Genomic DNA, 25,628 nt, shown 5'->3' with positions numbered 1-25,628 from the left:
GCAACTTTATAAGCATTTATAGTTTTACATAGATTACTCTGATTGGTACTTTCTTTGAAGACAATTACCCGTTCTTTTTATTCTAGTCAAAATTATTATTTTTTTGGCCTCTCTTTTTGTGTAGATCAAGTCATTTAACCTTTCCTAGGTTTGTTTTTTCATCTCTAAAACAAGGTTAATAACTTTGACCTTTTTGCATTGGGGTTTTTCTCTACTGTGAAGATAGTACCCTGGGATCTAAGGATAGAAGTAAGATGAAAGGAGTTATTTTATTTCTTAGAGAAAAGCATAGATACACTTGAGCAAATTCATTTCACATGTGAGTTCTGCTTCAGTGCAGTTGAACGGAGAGTGGTTACTGCACTGGGCAGATGTTCACACACATGTTCCAATTGGTAAGCGATCATATTGGGAGTATTGCTATTCGGAACACATAGGGACTCACTGACCTGATCAATTTGCCTCCTCATTTATTTATTCACAGCTGAATTCAACTTGCAGTGCATGTGCCAAGCATACTTGATGGAAGGTAGAAAAATGAATATTGCAGGGTTTCTGCTTTTTGAAAATGAACTTAGGAGAAAATTAAATTTCAAATATTACATAAATGCATTTTGTCAAATATATCTGATTAGCTTTATTCACTCATTGCAGAGGGAAGAGAAAAGCACTGTGGAAGAAGACAGAGATGGTACATTAGAGCTGTGTTTCTTTCTTAAAATATCATCATCAGTTCTGTTGAATTCCTTTGATCTGGGTGAGAGCAGTGCCTTCATTTTAGGGATGATAGACTATCTGCTATTTCTTTTTTAAAACTTCTTTTAAAGAAGAAAAAGAAAATAAGAGCATGAATTAGTTTTCTTTATTTTCTCTAGTAAATCTAGGTGTCTAGCATATCACTCTTTTATGATTAGGATCTTGTTAGAACTATTATCCCCTAAAACTAAGTTTGAAGATAAAAATTCAAATATGATCAAGAAAAATATGACAGCAAGACATGCTGTAATCCAAACTTTACAGCTTCTTTAATTGTACTTAGATAATATTGGACTTAAGTATATTACAGACACCTCACTTAAATGTAAGTTATTCCAATAAGAATAAAAAATGTTCTTATCATAGTCTCACCCTCCATTATTTATCCAAGAAATATCAACATATCTTTTTCATCATACTTCTCAAAATTGCACAGAATCTGATTATTTGTGAACTATAACAATGATGTAGTTTGCTCTCTTGGAAAATTTTCTATCTATAAGGTATAAGTATTTAATATTTGATCTTTACTAGCTCAGTTAATATTTGCATAGACTTGCATGAGGTAAGCACTGATCATTTGTCAAATTACAAATATGTTAAATATAGGAAAAAGTTGAGTAATTTCCTAAGAATTTCAAATCTAATAAATACAGATACACACAACACGTGCATAAAACACTTTTTTTTGAAGGGTAGAGAGAGCACACCTTACTTGCTCAGGGTTTACACCTGTCTCTGTGCTCAAGGATAACTCCTGGCAGTGCTCAAGAGGACCCATGTGTGGTGCTAGGTATTGAACCAAGATCAGTTGTATGGAAGGAAGTTCTTTAATACATGTGCAATCTCTCTGGCTCCACAAAAAGAAATCTCTTAATTCTTTGAACCAGGTTATCTACATTCAAAACCTCTGAAAAATAGACACTTAAAAAAATACCCCTCTGCTGTTAACTACTACGACTTTCTCTTCCCTCCAGGCCCTTCCAGTTTTTTCACCTTACGGATAAGCAAATTTTGAGTTTCCTATAGTTAATTTTAAGTATGAGTGGGTTTTGTTTTAAATTTATATCTTGAGATGTTCTTATAAGAGCAGGTCTACTATAGACTGCAAATAAATCATATTTATTTTATATCTGGTTTAAGATTTAAGAATGTTGGCAATTAGACTAAATGCCATCACTTTATTGAATGTATTTGAAAAAGTAAGGTAGAAAATTTGAAAAACCTAAGATACCAGACTAGCAAAATTTGACCTCTAAATCTTGGAATTTCTTAAAACATACACTAGACAAATAAGTTCTTGGAAGATTGTTTTATAGTATGCTCCGTGGCCTTGCTGTAGTCTTTTCTGGAAGTATGGTAAGAATGGTACTTGTAGCTAGAATGTTCCTCTAGTTTGGTACAGAGACATTCAAAATTATTTTTGTAATTGTAGATTTAACATTTAATTCTGGATTTTTTTTTTTTGCTTTGTGAAGTTTGAAGCTCTTACGAGGTGCTAAACATCTAGACTTATTCTTTTATAAAATAAATCTATTATTATTATGAAAATCTTCTTTAATAATATTAAACAACTTAGTCTATATTCTACTCCACCTGATATAATGGTGTTGCTTTACCATTTTTTTAATGAGATCTATGGGATGCAAGTCAAGAACCTTATCTTCTGCACGATCTCTGGTCCCAAATAGATGAATCTTTTTACAGTATTTTATTGGCTCTTTATTTATTTACTTATTTTGTAGTTACATATAGCAGGGCTTATTTTTTAGCCAGTTATCTTTCCCTTTTAATTTCATTTTTAAAACCATTTATATTTAATTTGATATATTATATATTTTTATTTTAGTTGTCACAGCGGTTGGACTTTCGCCTTTCATGCAGCCGATCTGAGTTTGATTCCTCCGCCCCTCTCAGAGAGCCCGGCAAGCTACCGAGAGTATCAAGCCCTCGTGGCAGAGCCTGGCAAGCTACCCATGCATATTTGATATGCCAAAAACAGTAACAATAAGTTTTTCAATGAGAGACGTTTCTAGTGCCTGCTCGAACAAATCGATGAGCAACGTGATGACAGTGACTGTCATCTTACACTTTGTTTTATAATTGTCCTTGGATTTGGGGGGAGATGAGGGATTTAGGGCCACATTTTTGTGCTCAAGGCTTACTCCTGGTTCTGTGCTTTGGGATCATTCATCCTGGTAATTGTGACACCTTAGAGTACAAAACAAACTTTTTAACTTTTTCTTTACCTCCATCTGTATCGGTATTTCTAACTTCCATTTTAGTTTATTCCACCTTCTTTTAGATTGGGTAAATCAAATTATTTCTTCTTTTTAAAAAAAAATTATGCCATTGGCTAGTATACATTTAAAAAAAAACAACTCTTGTAAGGTACACTTTTGGGGGGTTGAAGGTCGGATCACACTAGCAGATTACAGAACCATGATCACAGAGCCAGGACTAGGATTTCCTACTGGTTCTGTGCTAAGAGATCCGCTCCACTGGTGCTCTAGGAAATGTATCTGTTGGTAAGATAAGAACTAGAATCTGACACATGCAAGTCAAGGGCTTAACCTGTACTATCTCTCTGGCCCATACAGTGCAATTCTAAAATTTAACCGAATTTATCTTTAATTTTATATACTAATTCCTGAATAGACTCATAATTTTAATACATGCATCATTTATCCTCCCCTAGACGTTATGCTATTAGTTTCATTTTATTTTTGATTGTGCTACAAATTCCAAAACATATCTCTTTCTTAAAAATGAAACTGCATCACTAATCATCAGGGAGATGCAAATCAAAACAACTATGAGATACCACCTCACACCACAGAGAATGGCACACATCCAAAAGAACAAAAGCAACAGTTGTTGGAGGGGATGTGGGGAGAAAGGGACCCTTCTACACTGTTGGTGGGAATGCCGACTGGTTCAGCCCTTCTGAAAAACAATATGGACACTGCTCAAAAAATTAGAAATTGAGCTCCCATTCAACCCAGCAATGCCACTTCTGGGAATATATCCCAGAGAAGCAAAAACGTATAGTCGAAATGACATCTGCACTTATATGTTCATCGAGGTACTGTTTACAATAGGCAGAACCTGGAAAAAACCTGAGTACCTGTGAACAGATGATTGGTTAAAGAAACTTTGGTACATCTACACAATGAAATACTAAGCAGCTGTTAGAAAAGATGAAGTAATGAATTTTGCATATAAGTGGATCAACATGGAAAGTATTATGCTAAGTGAAATGAGTCAGAAAGAGAAAGACAAACATAGAAAGATTGCACTCATCTGAGGAATATAAAATGACAGAGTAGGAGACTAACACCCAAGAATAATAGAAATAAGTATCAGGAGGTTGGCTCCATGGCTTGGAAGCTGGCCTCACATGCTGGGGGAAAATGCAGTTCAGATAGAGAAGGGAACACAAAGTAAGCTCTGGTTGGAGGACCCACTCGGGAGGGGAGATGCGTGCTGAAAGTCGACTATAGATTTAACACGATGGCCACTCAATACCCCTATTTTGGACCTCAACATCCAAAAGGAGAGAGAGAGAGAGAGAGAGAGAGAGAGAGAGAAAGAGAGAGAGACAGAGAGAAAGAGAGAGAGAGAGAGAGAGAACAAAAGGGAATGCCCTGCCACAGAGGCAGGGGGGAGGGTAGGGGGAGGGGGGTGGGATTGGGAGGTGGGAGGGATACTCGGTTCACTGTGGTGGAGAATGTACACTGGTGGAAGGAGGGGTGCTCGAACATTGTATGAGGGAATCTCAAGTATGAAAATGTGTAAATCTGTTACTGTACCCTCATGGTGGTATAATTAATAAAAATTAATTAATCACTAATTAATAAAAATAAATAAATAAATAAAATTTTTAAAACTGAACATGCATCTAACTAAAAAACATGCCATATTTATCTTTATAGTTAATCATTTTTGGTATTGACTTTTTGTATAGATAGTATTCATATCTGGTATTATTTTACTTAATGCTATTATTTAACATTGCTTATCACATGGCTGTGCCACCATTGAATTATTTCTGGTTTTCATGCATAGAATTATTGTTACTTTATGTAATTTCTCAATATATAATTTACTGGAAAAAACTTAATTTCTATGAGTTTTATATTTTATTTCAGATATGTTAAAATATTTCTCCACAATATTCTCACTTACATCATTCCCATGAGAATTTTTCTACCATATGGAATTTTTTTCTTATGTATGTATAAATTTCTTGGTTTTTTGCTGCCCTTAAAAAAATTCATTTTGTTTCTGGCTTTAAAAAACTTTATACAATTGTTCTTAGTAGCTTTATCATTTTGGGGGGGCGGTACCTATGAAGTTATAATTTTCAGGATCTTTGGATTTGTTTCACATAGTATGTTTGAAAAGTTTTCTTTCTTCTTCTTCAGAGACACTGATTACCCAATATTCCAATAGACCAGTATTTATCAACTGGGACCATATGGTCTCTGAGGAACCTGGAATAGTCCAAGAAGGCCACAGCTGAAAATCACTTACATAAGGGACCATTAAAAGACTAGGAGGGACACTGTTAAGTACAGAGAAGCAACAGGAACAGAAACTGGTCGGAAATAGAGCATAATCAGAAAAATGTTGAGAAACACTCAAATAAATAATAAGAAAAACTCAAATAATCAGCCTCTCTAATATTTTAAGATATGGCATACAATTTTGTTGTTGATGTTATTATTGATGCTGCTGGGTTATTTATTTATCTTGAATTTTATTGAATCACCGTGAGATAGTTACAAGATTTCATGTTCGGGTTACCATCACACAATGATCAAGCAGCCATCCCTCCACCAGTGCCACTTTCAGTAGTGCTCAGGGCTTATTCCTCTGTCTGCACTCATTGTTCACTCCTGGTGGGGCTTAGAGGACCGTATGGGGTGCCAGAGATGCCAGGAATCAAACCTGGATCAACCATATGCAAGGCAAGAACCCTATCCATGGTTATATCCTCTAGTCTATGGGACACAGTTTTAATTATTGTAGGGTGGCTAGAATGATAGCACAGTGGGTAGGGCATTCGCCTTGAATGCGGCCGACCCAGGTTTGATTCTTCCGCCCTTCTTGGAAAGCCCAGCAAGCTACAGAGAGTATCTCGCCCACATGGCAGAGCCTGGCAAGCTACCCACGGCGTATTTGATATGCCAAAAACAGTAACAAGAAGTCTCACGTTGTAGATGTTACAGGTGCCCGCTCGAGCAAATCAATGAGCAGCAGGAGACAGTGACAGTCAGAGGGGTGAAGTGGGAAATGTTTTTCATTTTTTTGAGTTTTCTCTTACTGTGACTGAGCAAACATATTGACACCAGATTAGTAGAAGAAGAAAAATGTAATTACTTACCTACAGGGTCTGGCAAACTACCCATGGCATATTTGATATGCCAAAAACAGTAACAAGTCTCACAATGGAGATATTACTGGTGCCCGCTCGAGCAAATTGATGAATAATAACATTGGACAGGACGACAATACTACAGTGCTACATTGCTACCTACAGGGAATATACATTACTGGAAGTTTTTTAGTAAATAGGATAAACTGAGGGATCTCCCTGAGCTGAGGGATCTGGGGCACCCAGTGGAGAGGCAACAATTTCCTAGGATGAATAATGAGACTTCACATACACAAATCTGATGTTCTAGATATTTCACTTAAGATAAAGCTTTTTTGATTTAAAAAGATTTTATTTCTGTAAATAAAAAGTAGAAGTCTTCATGGTAATGGTTTCTTATTGACTCACACTGCCTCTATAATCTTAGTTCTACACGACAAGGAGACATAAACTGGGATTTCATCATCATCATCATCATCATCATCATCATCATCATCATCATCATCATCATCATCATTATCATCATCCTGTTGATCATCGTTTTTTCTAGAGCAGTCTCAGTAATGTCTCCATTTGTCTAGCCCTAAGATTTTAGAAGCATCTCTTTACTCTGGGAGCCAAAACAAAAAATCCTGCTCTGAACACCTTGTAGAAAGTCTATCTGAATTTTGGGGGGAAGCTTTATATTTCACTCTACTCATGTACTTTTCCGCCAATTCCATTATCTATTTCGAGTGTACGGGGACATTGATTAGTTGATGTTTTTCTAATTTTTTGGCCATATTTTCTTGCTTCTTTGCATGCCTTATACTTATAGATTAGGTGTTAGAGTTGCTACTTTTTCCTTGATTTTCTATTTCGGCATTTCTGTAAACATGTTTGAATATGGTTCAAACTTCAGTTAAGTTCTATGGAATCCTGTTTATACTTTTGTTTATTGTTTGTTTTTTGTTATATTTGAAGTAAGGCTCAAATCTTAGTCTTCACTAAAGCAAGACCTCCCTGAATTCTAGACTCAGTATCTCATGGTTCTCTGATTGGTAGAAGCTGTTAGTTTTGGTAAAGACATGTACCAATCCTAGCCCTGTAAGAATCTAGACACTATTTCCTTTGACTTGCCCATAACAGTAATTCTACAACTCCATCTTTATTCTGGTTTCAGTTTTTCCAAGTACTTTCAAAGAATGTTAATTTCTTTTGCTTCTTTGAAAAATAATTGGTTTTCATATCGCTAGTGGTTGTTTGTTATTGGTTTAAAGAGACAGAATTCTCAGTCATTTTTGTTTGGCTTTTTTAGGGGGGAGCCATCCAGCATTGCTCAAGACTTATACATGCTTCCACACTCAGGGATCACTCCTGGCAGTACTTAAGGGACCGCGTGGAGTGTTAGGGATTGACTCCGTGTCTGCTCTGTGCAAGACAACAAACACCCTGCCCAACGAACTATCACTCTGGCCCCACAATCTCAGTAATTTTTGTAATTCAAAAATAGGATTACTGCCCTGGAATCTAGGACGCTAATAAAATAGATATACCTGAAGATTTCAAGCAACATTCCAGTCTTGAGAGTCAAGTATCAGATGACATAAGTAAAAAATCCATTTTTCCCAGGCTACTTATATTTTGCATTTCAGTAGTATTATTAATAAAATAGTAGATAAAGACACTGTAGAGAATTTTATGTTCAGAAGCAACAGAAAGGTTACTAAAAACAAAATGAGTGGTTTCTTCTTTAGAAAAGTAACCATACCTTTTTGACACAGTTGAATTATATTTCATGTGAGCTCTTAAACTGTGCTGATGAACGGTCTTTGCATTAGGTAAGCCTTCACTGCAAGAAATAGTGAGTTAGAAGGTAAGCAGAAATGGTGATTTTATAAGAGTCTCTCTGTGTTCTGACCAAGGTGATCTTGAAATACCTAACTCTCTACTGTTTATGAGTTTGAAAGAATTGCTGATCTTGTATTCTCCTGATTACACATGAGCCATAGTTTTTCAAGATTTAAAAGATTCTGAAATGTTTATCAAAACTTGAATTCAGATCAACCCCACAGTTCTTCCAGTATTTTGTCCAGTTGTGTGAAATGCTTGTTGATTATGTTTAGAATATTCTTTTAAAAAATTGTCTCCCAGCTCAAATATTTAGCCCAGATGCAGTAATAATGGCCACCATTTCTCCTATGTGTATGTTTTCCTTCCAGATTAAGCTAATAATCATTTAAGATTTTGGCCATGTCTGTATGGGTGAGAAATAATCTACCTCACTTAATAGAGATATCATTTTTGACATTCCTGGGAAACATCTTTTATACTTGATTTGGAAATTGGAAACAAATTACATGAATACAGTTTTAAGCAGTTTAAAATCACTTTGTATAGGTTAAGTGATGTTAATCTTCAAATACACTTTCAATTCAGAATCAAGTCCAAACTTCAAAATATTCATTTGATTTTGACTGTTTCTCAATTTGTTCAATTGCATTGGGTATGCTTAGTGGCAGATTCAAACAGATAATGAACAGCAATTTATTTGTATGTTTGCCAATTGTTTTAGAAAAAAGTATAATTAAAATAAGTGGTTTGTTAATTTGAATCAAATAACTCTAAGCCTCTAATCAGAGTTTAAATCCCTGCCCCACTTTTTTTGTCTTCCTAAATACATTATAAAAATTCTGCTTTAGATAAATCCTCCCATCCCTTCCCTCCCCACCAAGGGAATTAACTAAACTTAACTTATCTAGGTCCAGTTTCGCAGTGCATTTCTATAGTAATTGTGACAAGCTTTGATAAATAACCACGTTGAAGGCTAGATTTATTTTGAAACAGAGAATATTATTTGATGGAGAAAATATTTTTATTTTCCCTTTCCAAAGTGTTAACCACTGTAGCTAGAACAAACTTTAATAAGGCTACTTATGGGTGAAAATAATTTATCACTTGTTTATAGAATCCTTCTGTTTTTATTTGTCCACAGAGACTTAAAGAATTAAAGCAACGGGAATTTGCTCGAAATGTAGCTTCCAAGTCATGGAAAGATGAGAAAAAACAAGAAAAAGCACTTAAACGACTTCATCAGCTGGCTGAATTAAGACAACAGTCTGAATGGTAAGAGATAGATATCTTAAATGGCTCAACTCTTTGATTCTGGGGAGATTTCAATGATAAACTTCCTTGTTAGTGTAAATAAATTGTAAGTAATTAATACATATGTCTGAAGGCAAATGCACCTAATTGCTAAAAAGTTTCTGCATTAATATTATTTTGCATCTGATTTCTCTTCCTAATGTTATTAATTTAATGCACTTTTTAATAATATGATCCACAAATTATTAGAATATACAAGTATTGTTCTATTTAGTTTACTTAAAGGAACCTACATGGCTTTTTAGTAACTATCTCCTTCTTCAATAGGAAGTTTTAAATTATAAATAACTTTATTTTGTGGAAAAATAAATCTTCTCTACATTTATAATAAATAGACTTATCATTGTCTAGAAGACAAATGAGATATAATTTAGTTAAAGTTATTACACAGTGCCATTTAAATTGGTAATTATAACAAGTATTACATTAATATTTTCCTGTAGCTTAAAAATAATTTTACATATGGTTGTAATCACTTAATATTTTGGAGTGAGGAGATTGTTACCTGGAACACAATTAAACTTGCAAATTGTGATTTGTGCACATATGAATTATAATGTAGACCCCTAATGCAGGTAATTAATGCAGTGACAGTAAACTGATGAATTGTGAAATTTATAGTTCTATGCCCAAATTTAAATCCCTGTTGTTTTAATGAAAAACAACATACACTAACAGCATATATTCAACAGATCCATTATAGTACTGTAAAATATTAGACCTTACATTTGAATCTAAGAAAATATTACTTTTTTTGGAATTTATTATGATTAAATATATAGTTTGTATCATGATTCCATATATTCATATAATTGCAACATTACCATAGAATATTTTTATAAATCCATGGAATACATCCATAATTGCACTGAGACGTGAATGATTTGATATCAAGTTAGAAAATTTTGTAGCAATAGGTTAATACAGAAATGCTTGGTTTCCATTCCCAAATAATTATGCAAATAGAACACAATTTGCACTGAGCATTTTATCATTCAGCATCCCAAACCTCTATGTTATGTTCCGAAAACATCCTCAGTAAGATGTAAGGCAGTTCTTGGCAAAATAGGATATCAAAGGGCTGGAAGGCAATACAGCATTTAGGGCACTACCATGTACCAAGCTTGACTTGGAGTTTCCTCAGAACTTCCCAGGTGGTCCTGGTAATCTTGACACCACAGAACCTGAAGATGTGAATTTATATTAAACTAATAGTCAGTTACCCTAGAATTACCCATGGTGTCTCTGGAGTCTTCTGATTGGCACTTGAGAGTCCCCCTTGCCTCACCCCTGCCTACCCAAATGGACATAGAAAGCATAATGGTTTGATTAGCAGTTGCAAAAACAAAAATCTAAGGATGATGTTGATTCCTAGATGTTTGATTACGGAATTTAATAGGTCAGATTGTTAAGAAGTAGGACAAGCCTCAATAGAGAGAGATACATTTTTCATGGATGCTTTAAGGCTACATCAGGAAATATAAATAGCTTTATTCCAAAAACCAACATGTGTTTTGTTATTATGAAAGTGTCACCTTTTTTATTCCTCTTCACCTCTTCCATGTTTTCCTTTTAGAGAATCTGAGGAGCCTGGATGAAGATGATGATAGTGACAGCATGATGTTTTTGTTAAAAGTTTTAAATTTGCAGAGCTAGCCACTAACTCTCCTCCAAATAAAAGCAAATTCAAAGGTCTACTTTATTAAGTTAAAACTGTTCCTCTGGAAATCATATTAACTAAAACTGCTTATTTTGTGCCGGTGTCCTATAATACAGTAGGCAGTCTTTCTAGGTTCCAGTCTGTTCGTATTGTTAGGAAAATGAAAGGAATTTATTTTTTGAAAGACAAAACCTGAAACTAGGAAATTTATTTCATCATCATTCATGACCCACCATCTGCTTTCAATTGTTTTCTTTGTAAGCCTCACCTAAGAGAAATCACATAATTGTAATATCTTTTTTTTGGGGGGGGGAAGTAAAATGAAAAATAAAAATATTTTTAAGTAAAACTGTTTATATGTATTTCCCTCCCACTGGATAACATTCATTTGTCATTTAGTCTCATATTGAAGTATTTTAAAATGAGAAGATTCTTTCCCTGTAGGAAATAGCAGTGAACTGAGTGGTAGTAAGAATAACTTCAGCAACCCAGTGAAAAATTATTTCAGAAAACTGTTAAAAAAAACTGATAAAAACCCATCAACTTTGAACTTCTCATGTAGTTCAACCCCACCTGGTTCCTAAGGCCAGTTATGTCTGAGGGGTATTTCATTCTCTGGTTGTGTTGCAGCATAATGCGTCTTGCTAAAGACTTTCTTCCTCAATATTTAAAAGCAAAAGCTAGGAAATATGGTCATTAGGAAGAGCTTGATGTAAAGAAATCATCTATCTCTCAGTCTTTCTCTCTCTCTGTCTCACACACACACACACACACACACACACACACACACACTGATTCTCTCTGTGTTTTGTTTCTTATTTAGAAAGCATGTTTTTAGTTGAGAGGAGAATTAAATTGTGTATAGAACAAGTGTCAAGGGTTAGAATTTTTGAAGAACCGCTGGAATAGATATTTCATTAATAAGAATGAGTTGCCATTATAACCATGTTACTAGTCATTATATATAAAAATATGTAGAAGAGAGCCAGAATGATAGTACAGCAGGTAGGATATTTGCCTTGCATGTGGCTGACGAGGGTTCAATCCCCGGCATCCCACTTGGTCCTCCAAGCACTGCAAGGAGTAATTCCTGAGTGTAAACCCCAGAGTAATATCACTGAGTATGACCAAAAAAAAAAAAACAAAACAAAGAAAAAGATGCAAAAAGTGGGGCAAGGGTGATAGTACAATGGATTGTGAGCTTGCCTTGCACATGGCCAACCTGCGTTAGATCCTAGCATCACAAATGTCCTTCCAAGTATGCCAGGAGTGATCTATGAGCACAAAGTCAGGAGTAAATGGTGAGCACCATCAAGTATGGACCCAAACACCAAAGTAAAGAAACAATGAAAAAAAATACAGAAAGGAACTAAGGAAAGTATTAGAAAAGGCATGAAATTTTGAGAAAACAGCTCTAAAAATGAAACCTTAACTATTCTGTAAGCTGTAAACTTAGCATTTCTAAATTAATATAAGGAAATTAAGTTTAAGAACTATTAAGCAAAAGAATAATAGAAAGTTTAAAGCATGAAAATAAGAGGCAAATTATTAAAATTAGAATAAAATGTTTAAATTTGTCACATATATCACTTGTCATCCTGTTGATCTTCGATTTGCTCAAATGGGCACCAGTAATATCTCCATTCGTCCCTATCAAATGCTAGTGTAGCCCAGTGGTATCTGCTCTCTCCAGGAACAGGAAGAGCCTCAAACCGTTCATTCAGGGTCTTGACGAAGAAGTCTGACCATCTCATAGGTGGGCGGCCATGCAGTCTTTTGATGTCCCATGGAATCCAGTTAGTAACAGCTCTAGTCCAGCAGTCATCTCTAAATCTCATTACGAGTCCAGCCATCTGATTTCCAATGCCTTGGCAAACAAGAGAGCATCCCTGATTCTTGATCCTTGAAGAAGGTCAGGACTCCAGATTCCTTCGCTCAGTTGAGTGAAACGTGATACTCTAAGCATATATCTTTAGATTCCTCTTTGGGATACCGGAACAGTGTTCTTATCCTGTTTTTGTAGGGCCCAGGTTTCTGAGGCATATGTTAGTGCAGGAAGACGGTGGAGTTGAAAAGATGTGCCTGGAGCCAGAGGTTCTTTGTCCTCTTAAGCACTTCTTTGATGCTCTTGAAGGCTTTCCACACTGCTCTCTTCCTCCTGCGCAGTTTTGGCGCCAAGTAGTTCCTCAAGTTGAGTTCTCGACCTAGGTACACATAGCTATGCATTTGGATGTATTTGTTCTGTTGAGAGAAAATGGAATGCCAGGGACTAGTTTGTCTTTAATGAACATTGTTTTGGTGAGATTCAGCTGTAGTCCGACCTTTCCACACTCGCGGTCGAAGTCAGCCAGCATTTGTGCAACTTGGCTAATGTTTGGTGTAATGAGAACAATGTCATCAGTGAAGCAGAGGTGGTGTAGTTGCCGACCGTCTATCTTCACTCCCATTCCTTCCCATTCCAGTCATCACATGACATTCTCGAGGGTGGCACTGAAGAGTTTGGGTGAAATGGTATCACCCTGTTGAACCCCTCTCTTTACATCAATGATCACTTCCTTGTAGAATGGTGAGATCATGGTGGTGAATACATAATATAGCTCATGTAAGATCTTGATGAACTGACTTTGACTGCCCTGTTTGGCTAAGGCTTTGATGACTACTTTAGTCTCACCAGAATCAAAGGCCTTCTTTAAATCTATGAACGTTAGACAAAGGGGCATCTTGAACTTTCATGAAGCCTCAATGAGATTGGTCACCATGTGGATATGGTCAATTGTGCTGAATCCTTTTTGGAAGCCGGCTTGCTCTCATGGTTGTCCTTCGTCTAGTGTTCTACCTATTCTATTCAGGATGACTTGAGTGAACATCTTGTAGATGATGGACAAGAGGCAGACTGGGTGATAATTGCCAATGTCATGGATGTCTCCCTTCTTGCATAACAGAACAGTCCTGCTGGTTTTCCATATCGACGGAAACTTGCATATGGACAGGTAGTGTGTGAAGTGCCGAGCCAGTGTATTGACACAAGTACTGGTGTCAGATTCTTCAGGTGTTTGGGTCTGACCTTGTCTGGACCGGGTGCTGTACGTGTCTTTACCGACAAAATGGCTTGTCGGATTTCGGAAAAGAGGACGTTGGGAAGGACATATCCATCCTGTGGAATTTGGTATCTGAGCAGGTGGACATGGCTGCTGAAGAGATCCGAGTAGAAGTCGTGAATAATCCTCGCCATTGCCTTTCTGGAAGATGTGATAGATCCACCAGGAGGTCGGAGGGCAGTCTTCTTGGTCTTGTAGTTGACGAAGGACAGATGAGCATTGCGAATACTTTTCCCAGCTACTGTTGCATTGGCCAACAATGCTGCTCTTCTCTCTTTGAGATCTTCCTTTATCGCTTCTCTGCACAGCTTTGTGAGCTTGGACGTTAGCTTGTGGTTGCCTGAAGCTCCTGCCAAACCACGTTGGCGAATGAGCTCGAGAGTTTCTGAAGACAGGCGTCTGTTTGTGACTTTCCCACTCTCAGCATTCTTCATCCAGTCATGGAGGTTCTGAATCAGAAGAACATATTCCTAGTCGATGTTGTCAACGACAGCATCTTCCCAAATTGCTACTATAGTGCCAAAGGGCTCCCAGTTGGTGGTCATTCTGGGAGTTCTCTTCTTAAACCTAAACTTTGCAGTCCTTTCTCCCTGCTCTGTGAAGTAGAATTTTGCACAAAGGAGGCAGTGGTCCTAGCCCATTTGGAATTTTGTGACAACAGTGACATTGGTGAGCCAAAACCTTCAATTAAATATGATGTGGTCATAAAATGTTTAAACTTATGAAAAAGTATTATTACAAATATAGATTGGATATTGAAGTGAGAATAAAATTAAGGACTAGAAGGAAAAATATAATGCAGTAACAAAGTAAACAAAGAGACTTAAAAAACTAAAGGATCATAAATGGAATTTATAAAATTCTACAATATTGCATATTAAAGACATAAGTGATGAAAAAGCAATAGAGAAAACAAGAATTAATTAACACAAAGAAAAGCAGAGAATGAACATGACATAATAGTAAGATATGCAAAAGCATTATTAATAAAAATAAAAAGATAAGTGAAAATGAATAAAATGCCTGCTTCACAATTAAAGCATGTGGTGGGAATAATAAGACCTGTAATCTAAAATTTAGGAATATGGGGCTGGAGCAATAGCACAGCAAGTAGGGCGTTTGCTTTGTTGACCAGGGTTCGATTCCCAGCATCCCATATGGTCCCCTGAGCACCGTCAGGGGTGATTCCTTAGTGCAGAGCCAGGAGTAAACCCTGTGCATCGCCAGGTGTGACCCAAAAAGCAAAATAAATAAATAAATAAATAAATAAAATAAAATTTAGGAATAATCTATGCTGTATTTAGGGCATATTTTGTTAGATTGGTTAAAATTCCTGGAAAAGCTAATTTAATAAAAAATTTAAACTCCTATTTAATCCAAAGATAAGATACAGTCATGAAAAAGAATCTCTAGCATTCACTACTGCACATTTCTCCCCAAAATATTAGCATGACTCTGTGCTTCCTCTCTTTAGGTGTGTATAAAATAAATATCTAATAAGTTATACACTATTTTAGAGTTTTCTTCTTCATTTCACATAATGCATACACTAAAATACTTCTCTGAATCATGAAAAAGTGACAAAAATAGAATTGAATATGATGAATAAGAGGAATATTATCATTGTAAATAATTATAGGGAACTATACAATTTCAGAAGCTTACAAATATATTTTCCATAAGATTCAAGTTAGTGCTACAACTTTATTTATTTGTTCACTTTGTTTTGGGGACCACACCCAGTGGAGTTTAGGCTTACTCCTGCCTCTGTTCTCAGGAATCAATCCTCACAGTGTTTTCATGGTACCATATTAATTGCTAGCGATTAAACCAAGGTCAGCCATGTGCAAGGCAAGTGTCTAACCTTTGTACTGTCTCTCTATTCCCAGAGAACACTATAAATATAAAGCTGCAAGAATTTTTTTCATAAAAAGGGGAAAACCTGTAATCATTGAGAACTGGATGGTAACTATAGTTATTATTTCAACATTCAAATTATCGTGAGCAGAATAAACATAAATTTGTAACAAGTAAATTGTGAACCAGTTAAATCAAAGTTGAAAACAAGATATTCTCTATGAAATATAGTAAACTATTCTTATACCCCTAGACTAGACTAATGTTTAGAAATTTACTAATTAAATTGGATGTTGATCTTATATGATGTTGCATAAATGAATGTAGGAGTTATAAAAAGATGCTTAAAGATAAATTTGTGTGTTACTAGTAGTAAATATTTTATTTAAATACCATTTTATATATTTAAGTTTGTATAAAAAAATTGGGTAAAAGAGAAAACCACATGGAAAAGGTTTAAGAATTCCTGGTCTAGAAGGCACTGGAAGCATAGCAATAAGCTCTAAACATATACATTCAGGAAAATCAACAAACTTAGCATTCAATTTTCAGGACAATAAATAATTCTAGGACAGGAAAGAAGGAATCATCTACAAAATCAGAGAAGAAAATGCAAGCTCCCTTTTCAAGCCTGTGTTCTCATTGAACACATATCTGGTTTTTCTCCTTTGCTTTTCCACTCTAGAGAAGCCCATGATCTCTTTTAACACATGCTCATTCCTTCATTTCTCTCTTTTCGTCTCTTCTCATATTTAAAAGAAATTTATTTCAATAAAAATATTTTGCTTTACCAAAAAAAAAGTATCAGAACTGAAAAAAATTGAAAGTGTCTAGATGTATTGGTAAGATTTAACCAAAGGAAATAAAGAAATTAATCTATAATTGTGTTCTGATTATAGAATACACACTTATATCTATAGAAAATTTATATATGCCATATATGTATATTAACCATGTATACTTACCATGCATATATTTTTACACATACACACATTTGTATATGCATACATATAACAGAAATTTATACTTATGTATAAAACAGAAAAAGTGTGATATAGGATAGTGTGTTATAATTAAAAGGAAATACGTAAAATCCAGCAAATACCAAGAACATATTTGTTTCAAAAGATGAATGAAAAGAGACAAAATGTGTCCTCTGTAATATTTTTTTTTAATTTTTAAATTCTTTTTTATTTTAATGAATCACCGTGAGATACAGTTACAGACTTACAAATTTTTGTGATTATGTTTCAGTCAAACAATGTTCGAGTACCCATCCCTCCACCAGTGCACATTCTATTTTTTTTTTCAATGCAAAAGTAATATTTTTATTTTTAACTACCCTGGACAAAATTTACTTCATTTAGTTAATGAAGCAAAATAATAGAAGCAAATACATTTTTTTTAAGTCACAGTCAAATACTGATTAAACCACCATCCCTTCACCAGTGCACCCGTTCCACCACCAAGAACCCCAATACACCCCCCTCCCACCCACCCCCCATCTAAGTAGCTAATGATATTCCCATTATTCTCTATATATATTGAGTACATTTCATATTTCCATACAGAACTCACTATTGTTGATTGGAAATTTTCCCAAACAATCAGGCCTGCTGAATAAGCATCATCTAATAATTTCTCTTCCTTGGTAAAAGTGAAGACTTTGAGTCCGCGCGGCCACTATCGCGGCCGCGCGGTTTTGGGTTTCTAATATTTTAGCTCAGTTCACAGTCAAAATGGATGGCTGCAAGAATCTGCTCTGGTGCCAAAATGGGTTAGGAGACCTCAGGATCACAGTCAGTAGGCGGGAGGCTCTGCTTCTCGTGCCGCGGCTCTTGGTTCATCTCTGGGCAGAAGGCGCGCCGGGAACACCTCCCCTCCCAGGATCACCTACAGGCTACGTCACTAAAGAGAGTCCTACCTCCTGGTGGAGGGGTCTTAGAGGGTGGCTCTCACCGCGTGGCTGCTGCCGCTGCCGCCATTTTCGCTCAGAAAAATGGGGTGGAGAGGGAAAAAAATCCCTCCCCGGGCTGCACGAGGTTGTAGTTCAGTTCACAGTCAAAATGCATGGCTGCAAGAATCTGCTCTGGTGCCAAAATGGGTTAGGAGACCTCAGGATCACAGTCAGTAGGCGCGGAGGCTCTGCTTCTCGTGCCACGGCTCTTGGTTCATCTCTGGGCGCCCTCTGTAATATTAAGTATATAAAGCCAAGGAAGTAATCAAAATTAAATTTAGTATAAAAAGTATTGTGAAACTTGAGTTCTGTGTTAATTGGCATAAAACTGTCATAAGTCAAGTTAACAAATAAGAATTTCTCAGAACAAGGCCTGAGAAAGCTTTCCTTCTCATTAGTATTTAAGCTACATATTAGAAGAATATCAGTGCCTTAAGTTTTGTACACACATATAGCAAATAATTGAATAAAAATGAAATAAAAATCTAAAATTTAAAAATTAACAGAAGCCCATAAAAAATCAAAGCAAAGAAACAGACAAAGGTTGTGATTTGTATTGGTTAACCATGAGAAGCCTGTTTTTTGTTATTTATTTATTTATTTATTTTTAATAGTAGAACTTTGTGTTTCACCTTTTTTTTTCTTTTTGCATCACACCTGGCAATGCACGGGGGTCACTCCTGGTTCTGCACTCAAGAATTACCCTGTCGGTGCTCAGGGGACCATATGGGATTCTGGGAATCAAACCTGGGTCAGCCTCATGCAAGGCAAACACCCTACCCGCTGTGCTATCACTCCAGCCCCTGTGTTTCACTTTTGTTTGGGGGCCACACCAGCATTGCTCAGGCCTCATTCCTGACTCTCAGAGGACCTTATGAAATGCAAAGGATCAAATATAGTTCAGCCATGTGGAAGAGAAGCATCTTCCCTGCTAAACAATCACTCCAGCCCCTATAGTAGAAACTTAGAGATGGAATATCAATCAAATAAAGCCTCTATAGTAGAAACTTAGATGTGGAATATCAAATAAATGATGTTCATCTAATAAATTTTATCCATTCTCTCTTTTTTTTTTTTTTTTTTTTACTTTGGAGTCACACCTTGAAGTGCTCAGGGTTGATTCCTGGCTCCAAGGTCAGAGATTACTGCTGGTGGTGCTCCAGAACCTTTATGAGGTGCCAGGGATCAATCTTAGGTCAGCTGCATACAAGACAAGCATCCTGCCCTCTGTATGATCACTCTGACCCCAACAACTTCATCTCTTATATATTACTATTTCCAGGACTTCAACTGGATTTCTAATTAAACTAAGTAGAATTAGTATTTTAAGCTGTCAAAAGAATTTAAAATTGTACAAAAAAAACAAAAAAAATTATGAGTGAAGGAAACATATTTAAAAATAATTGAAGATATTAAAATGGCTTAAAGATGTATAATTCTTTATTATAAATTTATTATAACCAAATGTGTGACAAGTCATAAAGAACCAGCTATTTATTTTACAAGGAAGTAAACGAGAGGGAATTTTTTTTTCATTGAATCACAATGAGATACACAGTTACAAAGTTGTTTATGATTGGGTTTCAGTCATACAAGATTCCAACACCCGTCCTTTCAATGAGGGAAATCTAAAACCAAAAAAATGATATTGTGAAATATTAAAACTTGTACCGAAAAAGCATAATACTATTGGGACACTTTTTGTAAAAAAATTTTTAATAAGTCAGTATGGTGCCCATTGAATTTAACGTTTTTGAAGGACATTCATGCAACAATGTCATAAAATATGCACCTTTCAATTTTAAATTTAATTTTCAAAGAATATACTTTAAATGGTACATATTATAACTAGTCACTCTAAACATAGGCTGAATTATGTAAACACAGAAACATGGTTTCATTACACTTTACATAATCAAAAATATAGCATGTGGGCCCAGAGAATTAACACAACAAGGCAGGGCACTTGCCTTGGATTGGATCTCAGGCACCTGACATTGTGCCCAAAAGCTGCTTTGGCTCAGAGCCAGGAAAAAGACCTGAGCAAAGTCAGGAGTAGCTAAAAAAAAAGCATAACAAATCATAGAAATAAATATAATGCTTACACATATATAAAACTTATAATAATTTTTAAATCATTCAATATATATTTTATTTGCAGTGTTTCCGGGAGTGGACCAGCAAACAAAGCCCCCAGAGTGGCCTTAGAAAAACAACTTCAGCAAGGAATTTTTCCAGTTAAGAACAGCAGAAAGGTATCCTGCATGAAGAATGCTCTTCAAGGAAAAAATCTCTCCAGAAGCATCTCCAATAAACAGCGGGCCACTGTGCCAAATCGACACCAATTACAAACAGACAAACGTTATTTGTTTGGAAATCAGGTACAACAAACATCTTCAGATCTTAGCAATGCAAATCATAGAACAGGAGTATCATTTTCTTTTTCCAAAAAAGTGCATCTAAAATTAGAATCTTCAGCATCAGTGTTCAGTGAGAACACAGAAGAAACTCATGATTGTAACAAGTCACCCATCTATAAAACTAAACAAACTGCAGAAAAATGCAAGTGCTGCAGGTTTGCAAATGAGAATACACACTTCACTAAAGAAAAAGATATAAACATCTCACCAAGCCATCTGGAAAGTGTTTTACACAATACCTTCACCATAAGCTCTCAAATTCTGCAAGACAAAAATGACTCTACTGATGAAACACTGGAAGATTCACTTGGCATCCATACTTCATTCTCTAAATCAAACATTCATCTTTCAGATGTGGATTTTACTCCTTCCAGCAGAGAAAAAGAAACTAGAACTATATTGAAGAACACTTCAGAAAACTGTGTTAGTTACTCATGCCAAGCAAACACTTTCTCCAGCCCACCAAACATTTATAAGCAGAGTGATGCCAGGATATTTGAATGTCTGGATGAGTTTCCATCACCAGAGCCAAGTGAACAAAACAGCACAGTGCATCTGAATTCGAAATGTAGAGTGGGGAATGGAGAAAAATCTCTAGATGAAACAGATAGAGGTAGCAAAAATGTGCAAAGGCTTATAAGAGAAGCATGCTCCCATGATGTGAAGTCGAAACCATTGCCTTTTCTCCATGTACAAAGCAAGGATGGTCAGACCACTCTCCAATGGCCTACAGAACTTCTGCTTTTTACAAAAACTAAACCCTGTATCTCTTATGGCTGCAACCCATTATACTTTGATTTTAAGCTTTCTCGGAATACAAAGGATGGCGGTGATCTGGAGGACTTAAAAACAGAACTGATTAAGGAGCCCTTGAAAGTGAAGACAAGAGAGAGACAAGACTCAGGTTTAATCAAAGGCCAACAAAAATTGATCCAAGAAAATAATCAGTCTCTGAAACCAAAGATGATGATAGCTAATCCAGATTGGGAAAATTTCCAGAGAAAATATAACTTGGACTGTGGTGATTCAGAACCAAATATGAGTAAGCATAATTTTAGTACAAGTGATTTGGAAGTGAAAAATCCTGAAGTGCCTGCTTACCTTGATATCTCTCTAAAGAATTGTGTGGGGAACAATAATAACAGTGATGATGAACTTCAGAAGCCTTCAAGGACACATTGGCAAAGCTGCCAGAGAGTAGTTTTAAATGATTCAAATGAAGGCCTGTCATTTTCTCCTTACATCTCTAGAACTAAAAAGCATACACTGATTCACTGTGATCCTAATTCAGATTTTGAAGATGGAACTCAATTCACCTGGAATTCTAGTCTTTATGCACTGGAGGGTGATGGTGACCATGAGAAGAACTTCAGTGTAATTTTACATAGTAATCACATCAACATGACTAACACAGTCTCTGGGTGTGGAAATCAAAGTTTCAAGGAAATATCTCCCAAGTCATCTCTGAACAGAGAGTCTAGTCCTTCAGACACAACCCCTGGCAGCACATCCAGCTTAAGTCCTTGTTTGGATCACAAATCCAATGATAATGATGGCAGTGATTTGCTCTACTTTTCTAAGGGAGCACATAACTCAGTTGAGAGGCACATAAGGAAACGCCCAAAGCACAATTGCATCTATTGGTCTGAGGAGAGAGCAAAGGGTGACTGTCTACCTACTGACACACAGACAGAAAAGAACTTCAAATTATGGGCATCATTTAAAAATGAAAAATATTCAAAACATAGATACGGCCACTTTAGAGAAAGAAATAAATTAGGCAAAGCTCAACAATTTTCAGGTCCCAGATCCAGGAGAATATTGCATTATGACATTAACACGCAGGTTACTTGTGCTGGCAACAATGAAAAATCACTAAAATGTCCAGGACCTCAGCCAAGCCTATTTAGTTCTTATTCAAGAAAAAAAGTTTATTACTTGAATGAAAGCAAAAGTAATCAAGAGTATTTGGAGAGCCATCACATTTGTGACCTTCAAAAAGTAAACTCCATTAAGTCTAACTCTGGGAATATCAACTGCCTCCTTAGGACCTGTTCCAGCAACCCTTCAGAAGTAACAGAGTTAACCATTACAGAAGGCAAAAGAGCCCCCTTGACAGCCAAAAATCTTCTAGAAAGAATAAAAGCCAAGAAGGAACAGTCAACTGATTCTGGAGTCCCATCAAACAGGTGTAAAAATGAATCAGAAGCACATTCACAAATTCAATGTACAGTTCAATTTACAGTTCCAGGATGTAACAGGCCAGCATTGTCTTTGTCTGACCAGATACAGAACAGAAGACAAGGAACTGACACAGGCAGTACAATTGAAAGAACTATTGAGAAGGACAAAGTCAAATGTGCACAGACAAATAATTTTACCGTTTTAGTAGACACTGATTGTGATAACCATCTTTCTAAAAGTGTAATTCACATGGGAGCAGAGTCTCAGTTACCAAACATAAAAATGAACACAACCACAAAAGAACAATCAAGACCTCCAAGTAGTGAATCCCAGCCATTCATTCAAAACTGTGATTTGGTATCAAATAATGTACCTGGTGCTTTTCCTTCTAACAGATACACTGGTGTGACTGATTCAACAGAGACCAAAGAAAACCAAATAAACGTAGACTTACAGGATGTAAGCATGCATTTGAATTATGTAGAGGGAAATATAAACACTTACCACGACAGAAATATGCAGAGGCACGACAACGTAGAAGATGAATTAGGAGTATGTCATAAATCTCTCTCTCCTCCTTTAATTCAACAGCAAATAACATTTTCTCCTGATGAAATTGATAAATATAAGCTTCTACAACTACAAGCCCAGCAGCACATGCAGAAACAGCTCCTATCAAGACATCTTCGAGTTTTGCCTGCTGCAGGGCCAGCTGCCTTTTCTCCAGCCTCAACTGTCCACACAGTTCCACTTCACCAGCATGCTTCTATCACCACCATCCATCACACATTTCTGCAGCATTTTGCTGTTTCTACTTCCATAAATCCCCAAAGCGGTCACCTCCCAATAACTCAGTTGCATCCTCTTTCACAGTCCCATTTTCCCCCATTCACGTTTTCTCCTCTAATGCCAACCATCCTCCCCCCAAGCCCCACTTTCTTAGCTGGTCATCCCCTACATTTGGTTACAGCTACCCCTTTCCAAACACCTCATATTACTCTTCAACCTCTGTCTTCTACAGCCTTTCTCCCTGCCTTCTTTGGCCCTCACATAAACCCGGCTACAACTTCTATCATCCATCTGAATCCTTTAATCCAACCTGTCTTTCAAGGTCAGGATCTTTGCCATCATTCTTGCTCCAGTCAGATGCAACAGTTAAATGGAGTGAAAGAAGCCTTAAATGTGTCAGCACATTTGAACTAATAAGCATTAGAAATTCTATTGTGTCTAAATAAAATTGTCACTACCTACAAAATGATATATTTTACTGGTCTGATTATTATAGGACTAAGTATATTGATATCAATTTGAAATTTGACCAATATATCATTAAAAGCCAAACTGTCAATATCAAAACAGGATCATTATTAACATCTTGTTTAACTTGTGAAAATAATAGAGAAGATTAAAATTAATTTTATGAAAATATAGAAGATAGGTGTTAAAATCTGTTTGGAAGATTTCTCACATAATATTTTACAAAGGTAAAATTTAGGCATATCTTTTACAAAGAAACTCAAATAAAACATAAAATATGTTCTAGGAGTTCCATGAATGAGTGAATGAGTGGACATTTTGTTTTATTTTTCAATTTAACAAAAATGAAATGAAATAACTATTAAAATAATCACTGTGTTTAGTTATTGACTAAGATTTTGATGTAATGGTTTAATAGACAATTACATCATTGTAGAAAATAAAAGATAGTAAGAATTTTCCTGTGTAATGCAGGTTGAGTCTTCAATTAAAACAATCTTTAATACATTGTGTTTTAGAGTTCTGGTGAAAAAGCTGGTTTATATTCTTTTTCACATACAACTATGTCAAGAGAAATTTCAAAGTAAAGAATCACCAAAATATAAAATAAATAATGGTCAAGTTTTGTGTTAAAAAACATATATGCTGTCATTAATATGTTATAAGGTAAATAAAAATTAAAATATAATAAAAAGCAATCTGAATATATCAGTTAATCTTTCAAATACTATAAGGGTTACAATATTGTTTTCTTTATTCTTTTACTCAGAAATCTTCCTGTGTCCATTTATTAACATGTGTAATTGGATGATAAATGTTAGGAAATACAGATCTTTATCATATTCATTGATAGAAATCTTATAAAGCATTTGTTGTGTTTTACTTAATTGTATTAGATATTTCTAAAACTGGATGATGAATAAATCACCAAACTTACATTTTTTTTCAATTTTTGAGTGATTAATTTTATTATTCAAAACGTTTTCTGTCCCTGGCATTTGTTACACTTATCTCTGTTATAAGTGGCAGTCAGTTTGTTTGGTGAATTCACATATTGAAGTGAAAACTTATATCACAGCACAGTCACCACAAACTTTGGTTCTAGAGACAATCAAACTAAACAGAACTGAAGATAATCAGTGATAATATCAGCAAGTATTAAACAATATAAACTCTACCACTAGAGGATGAGAAGCTTGTTCATTTTGACTTCTCAAGTAAGAAAGGGCTGTATTTACAGAAAAACTATTATGTATCAGTAAGCCAAATTAAGCACTTGGCTGTCATGAACTCATTTGTCACAGCTATATTTTGAAAGCAGTTTTATCATTTCTCTTTTCCAAAGCAGAAATTGAAGTTTAAAAGTTAAATTCTTCATACTTGCCAAAAACATCGATGAAATGATAGGTTGGTAAGATTCAATGAGGGAGGAGAGAATGGTAAGATTTAAAATTTTAACATAAAAAATACATAGTATCCTATGTGTCACCAGAGACTTGTAGGGAAGAAATTTTCATTGGAATGTGATGTGATGAAGTCAAGCTTATATAAGAGAAATGGGGAAGATGAAAGTAAAGAGAAAAGTCATCTAATAGGAAAAAATTTTAAACTAGTGTGAAATTTTATAAAAATTATTATAAAATAATAAATAAATGGAGGTATTTTTTAAATCTAAAGTGACCCAGCAAATGGAAAAAGTGTGATGTGAATAACTATTTTCTAAAACATTGCAAAACTGATGTACAGCCAAGATGTAGTAATTATGGGAACTCAATAGAAATCCTATAATGAAATAGAGTGCAGCTGATTAATTTTTATAACTGTCTTGGGAAACAATTTAATCTCTCAGAAGGCTAGACCACAGAACCTCTACTGAGTGTTTAATTTTAACTAACTCAGATTGATATGAGTTGAT

The 25,628-nt window shown here is 35.5% G+C and overlaps 1 protein-coding gene across 1 annotated transcript in view; it reads left to right on the top strand.

Annotated features, from left to right (window-relative positions):
* Positions 1-24,468, top strand: part of ZNF804B (zinc finger protein 804B) — a 553,147-nt gene extending 528,679 nt beyond the window's left edge. Inside the window, exons 3-4 of the mRNA XM_004602164.2 lie at positions 9,111-9,241; positions 20,014-24,468. Coding sequence (XP_004602221.2) covers positions 9,111-9,241; positions 20,014-23,659 — 3,777 coding nt within the window. The 3' untranslated portion in view covers positions 23,660-24,468. The remainder of the gene's footprint in view (positions 1-9,110; positions 9,242-20,013) is intronic.
* Positions 24,469-25,628: the final 1,160 nt, after the last annotated feature.

The sequence above is a fragment of the Sorex araneus genome, chromosome 1 (genome assembly GCF_027595985.1).
Source record: "Sorex araneus isolate mSorAra2 chromosome 1, mSorAra2.pri, whole genome shotgun sequence".
NCBI classification, from domain to species: Eukaryota; Metazoa; Chordata; class Mammalia; order Eulipotyphla; family Soricidae; genus Sorex; species Sorex araneus.
The sequence above is the reverse complement of the archived record's forward strand: the minus strand, read 5'-3'. Positions and strand labels throughout refer to the sequence as shown.